Source organism: Calidris pugnax, unplaced genomic scaffold (genome assembly GCF_001431845.1).
Source record: "Calidris pugnax isolate Ruff unplaced genomic scaffold, ASM143184v1 scaffold14, whole genome shotgun sequence".
Lineage (NCBI taxonomy): Eukaryota > Metazoa > Chordata > Aves > Charadriiformes > Scolopacidae > Calidris > Calidris pugnax.
This window is the reverse complement of record NW_015090793.1, coordinates 13,750,236-13,754,687: the sequence shown is the minus strand read 5'-3', so window position 1 is coordinate 13,754,687 and position 4,452 is coordinate 13,750,236. Positions and strand designations below refer to the sequence as shown.

At 56.1% G+C, this 4,452-nt stretch overlaps 1 protein-coding gene across 3 annotated transcripts in view; it reads right to left on the bottom strand.

The window, feature by feature from the left end:
- Positions 1–4,452, bottom strand: part of FBXO41 (F-box protein 41) — an 18,897-nt gene that overhangs the window by 13,678 nt on the left and 767 nt on the right. For 2 of the 3 annotated variants that reach the window (XM_014936093.1, XM_014936095.1), the window contains exon 2: positions 1,797–2,726. In XM_014936093.1, coding sequence (XP_014791579.1) covers positions 1,797–2,518 — 722 coding nt within the window. In that variant the 5' untranslated portion in view covers positions 2,519–2,726. Of the gene's footprint in view, positions 1–1,796; positions 3,495–4,452 lie in introns of those variants that run through there. The other variant, XM_014936094.1, reaches the window with a different exon arrangement.

The window sequence follows — 4,452 nt, the reverse complement described above, 5'->3', positions numbered from 1 at the left end:
AATTAGTCCCCCCCCCCCCCCCGACCTGCCATTTGCAGGCTGAGCCAGTCAGCTCCCTGGTAACAATTTGGGAAGGCTCCTGGCGAGGGGACCCAGGAGATTTGGAAGGCAAATGGGGCACTGGCACAGTGGGTGTAAGGTGATGCTGATGGTTATCACCACCACCTCTCTCATTCCCATGGACCAGGTGGAAAAACACCGCTGGCAAAGCAAACGGAGCTCAGGAGCAAAAAGCCTCCCCTGGGGACAACGGCTTCGTGGTGTCTCGGAGCTGGCAGGGCTGGAAAACGTCCCGGGCAATGTTTTGTTCTTGGGGAAGGGTGAAACAAGCTTTGCTGATGAAAATGATTTCTGATGATTTTTCCACACCTAGGAAAAAAACCCATCTCTTTTCATCAGCTCTTCACATGCTTCCTCTGCAACCTGGCAAGTGATTTTGTTGCTTTGTCTGGAGGAGTTTGGGGACTCATGGGGACAGTCAAGGAGCAGGAGGGCTTATCTAAGGAAAGGGAGGTCCAGAAGGTAGTTTTTGGGGTATAAAACCAGGTTCTTAGGTGGCAACAGTGTCCAGGCTCTGCCATGGACTGAACAAGACGCATTTGATCCATCAGTCACCCTTGTCTGCCCTCTCTCACATCTCTCCAGGACCTGCTCCAGACTTTTCCACCCTGCTGGCTCTCATCCTGCCACCACACACCCCCAGGATGTCCCTTGACAACACGCACAAGGCAGCTGATGACAGCCCCCAAACCTGCCCATTGCCTTTGCCATACACATGCATCCAAACCAAGAGGTGTTGCCCTTATACAGCCCCAGCATCACCCCACTCCTCACCTCAGAACCATCTCCCCCACCAGCGAATCCTGTGAATTTTGTTTCTGAGGCACGATCATTATTTTGGAGTCAAAATCATTAATGAATGTGCTAAGGATGGGGGAGATCAAGATAGGTCCTTAAGGAATTCCACCTGTGCTCCCAGCTCCCAACACACCTGTAACTGTTCACCATTATCCTCCTCCTCACTGACTTTCTGGACCCCATGGTGGCCTCCAGCTTTGCTAAGAAACTCCCGAGGAACACAATCTACTTTGCTTGAGTGACATCAATTGGCAAAATGACCCAATGCTTGACTGAAGGAAAACTCAGGAGCAGCGCTGGGGTGAGAAGGGGATGTTAAATGGGGAACATGGGATGAAAATGAAGACAACAGTGCCACAGTCCTAACAGCAGCTGCAGGTCAGACTGCAGGTCAGACTGCTTGGGCTATAGCACCCTCCTTCTGGGAGAAAAACTTCGAATTAGGCATGGCCAAGCTGGATCCTTTCATGTTTATGACCATGGGACATGTCAATAGGATTGCTCAGGTTGTACAGGTCTGGATAATTCAGCTGTGGAGCCAGAGGGGATGATCCAGCCCTGATTTTGGGGGAGACCCTTTGGCAATAGAGTTAGCCTGCAGCAACATGACCACCACCATGTTCCTTGACAGGACAGCAGGATGGCTAGTGCATACCCAGACTGGCCATGTCCTGGGAGCACTATTGGCTCTGAGACAAGGTCTGACATGACGTGACTCAGCTTGGTCATGGACATGGAGAAGCCCAGGTCTATGTGAACACTGCCTGCATCGGAGAAGATGCAAAATCTGATGACCGATGATACTAATGGCATTGCCAAGGGGATTGTGCTCTAGCACTTGGTCTGAGGGTTTGGTGATGGTGTTGGGCTCTTGGGGCTTGCCATCAGGAACTGATTTCCCCCCACCCTGCAGCCAGGAGAGGGGGCAAAGGACTCACTGTTGCTTGCGGGTGAGTTCCTGCTCCTTCTGCACCAGGTCCTGCTTGAGGGAGGCCAGCATCTCCACGCTGACATCCACCTGGCGGGACAGTTCAGATGCCCGGTCCTCCAGTTCCTGCTTCTCCCGACTGAGCCGCAGGCTCTCCTGCTTGGCCTTCTCCAGCTCTGAGCTCTTGCGGTCCAGCTCCACCTGGAGCCGGCCCACCTGTGAGGCGATCTTCTGCTCCACCTCCTCCGTCAGCTTCTCCAGACGCTTGTCCACCTCTAGCTTCTCAAAGGCACGGATCTTCAGGCGAGCCAAGCCTTCCTCGTAGGCAGCGTCCATAGTGGCTGGTGGCGTGGGGGCTGGTGCCACAGCTTTGCCCCGGGTGAAGATCTCCGTCAGAGGGATCTCGATCTCGTGGACATAGCGGGGAGAGGGGGAGGAGGAGGAGGCTGGCTCCAGCTCCTCAGCAGGGACGAGGTCACAGGAGAAGCGCTGGTCCTTGCCTTGGAAGGAGGTGCTCTCGAAGTAGTCCCGCCGGGCGGCCGGTGTCAGCAGGGCCCCGTCGGCGGCCAGGGGGAACACGGCAGCATCGCAGATGCTGTTGGTCTTGGAGAGGACGTAGAGGGTCTCATAGGTGTGGTTGTACTCCAGGTGCGCCCGCAGCGAGGAGAGGCTGCGGAAGCGCTTGTGCTCCCCGCACCGCGGACACCGGTAGGGCAGGTCCAGCGAGGCCATCCCTCAGCTATGCACCCTGACGCAGGGGAACCGCACAGCCCCGCTCATGGCGCAGGACGGATTGACTGGTGGCACATGGGATGGGTTGGGGAGCCCCAGGTGGAGGGGCTGCAGCTCTGCTGGGGCATGGCGGGGTGGGAGCCCTGGGATGGGAGTGGAGGGTACGGTGAATCTGGGGAGGGATGTCAGCATCGGCTGGTGCCAGGCGCTGGAAGAGATAGGGGGGTTAGTGATACGTCCTCAGAAGTCCCTCCTTGCCTTTCTTCTTGATCTGCTGTCTGACTCCATCCTCCCCTCCCGTGTTCCTCTTGCTCATGCACAACCCTTGGGAGGGTGCACAATGGGACAGTCCACAACCCTCGGGAAGATCCACAACCCTTGGAAAGGTGCATAACTCTTGGAATGGTGTGCAATCCCTGGGAAGTTCCATAACTGTTGGGAAGGTCCCCCACTCCTTGGGAATGTGCACAACCACTGGGAAGGTTCACAACCATTTGGGAGGAGTACAACCGTCAGGAAAGTGGACAACCCATGGGAAATCCGTCACCGCCCACCTTGAGCTTGCCACAGAGGGGTGAACCCTGTGCTTTCTTGCCCAACAACCGTGCAACGAGCCCCTGCAATGCTCTGGGACTCATCCCTGTGTCTGACATTGGAGCCCGAGCGCTGGGAGCCACCTCCTCTGAACAACAGGTGACCCAGTCCTGCTAGATCAGCCTGTGCAGCCTCACAGCAGGATTAATTACTTCTCCAGTCCCTCACCGCAGCCATCAGGTGTTGTTGCTGATCCCCTCCAGGGTGGTGGGACCCCCATGCTATGCTGTCCTGGTGGCTTCCCACACCCAGGCAAATGAGGGTGCCTGTGGGGACCTGGCTTATCCCATCCTCACAAATGCCTCCAAGACTTTGGGGGAAACCCCCCATCCTTATCAAATGGGATAAGCCAGCAAAAATCCATCCTAGGAGGTCACCACGGTCTCCTCCAGCCTGGGAGGTACAAGCATCGATTGGGGTGTATTTTTGTGGTGCTTTTATCCCAAAGCACCGAGGGCACCCATGGGTGGGAGTATTCCTTGGTTGTCCCTCTGCAATATCCCACAAAGGGTTCTTCCCACTACCCAAAAACCCCTCTGAGCCCCTTTGTACCCCACAACCACCATCCTTGGTGACCACTAAACCACCACCAAACCCTCCATCCAAGGCAACATCCCCCACGGCTCAGCACCCCCCTCGGAGGGCACAACTGGGCCACGAGGTTTGGGAAACCAATTTTTTTTAAGGGAAAGATCGGTAAAGGCAAGAAATCCATGCAAAAAAATAAAATTAAGATGTGCTGGGAGGATTTCTGGAGCTGCCTGGCTGCATTTTGGGGTTGTTACAAAATGCACCCTCGCATGTTAACCCTGCCTGGGCAATCACGGGCACCAGCCCGGCCGAAACCCGGCGAGCACAAAGCAGCACTGGGCACCTTTGCTACCGATGGGATGAGAAAGCGCTTTTCCACCGTAGGGACGGGGGCCACAGCATCGTGCCACTGGTAGCTCAGGCCTGGATCTGTGCCCACGTCTCCCGGGGTACCTGATCAGCCTCATTCCGTGTTTCCCAGCCATTTAGCCCAGGCAGGATCCGGCCCAGGCAGGTCCAAATGCACATGCTGCTCCGTCCCTCTCCCGGGCAGGTCCCACCCTGACCACAAAACCTGTCCTCCCTCCCCCCCCCCCCCTCGCAACGACCAGGATTTAAGGAAATTATTAGCAGAGTCATTACTACGGTGGCCACGCTAATGAAACCCGCATGCATCCTGGGCTGGGCAAGGCTCCCTGCCACCGGGAGATTGCAGCAGCAGGAGAAACCCATCCCCAGGCTGCTCCGGCGCCGCTACCTGCGATTCATCATGGATCCTTTCTTCGCATTGTTTAACATTTTTCCTTCTC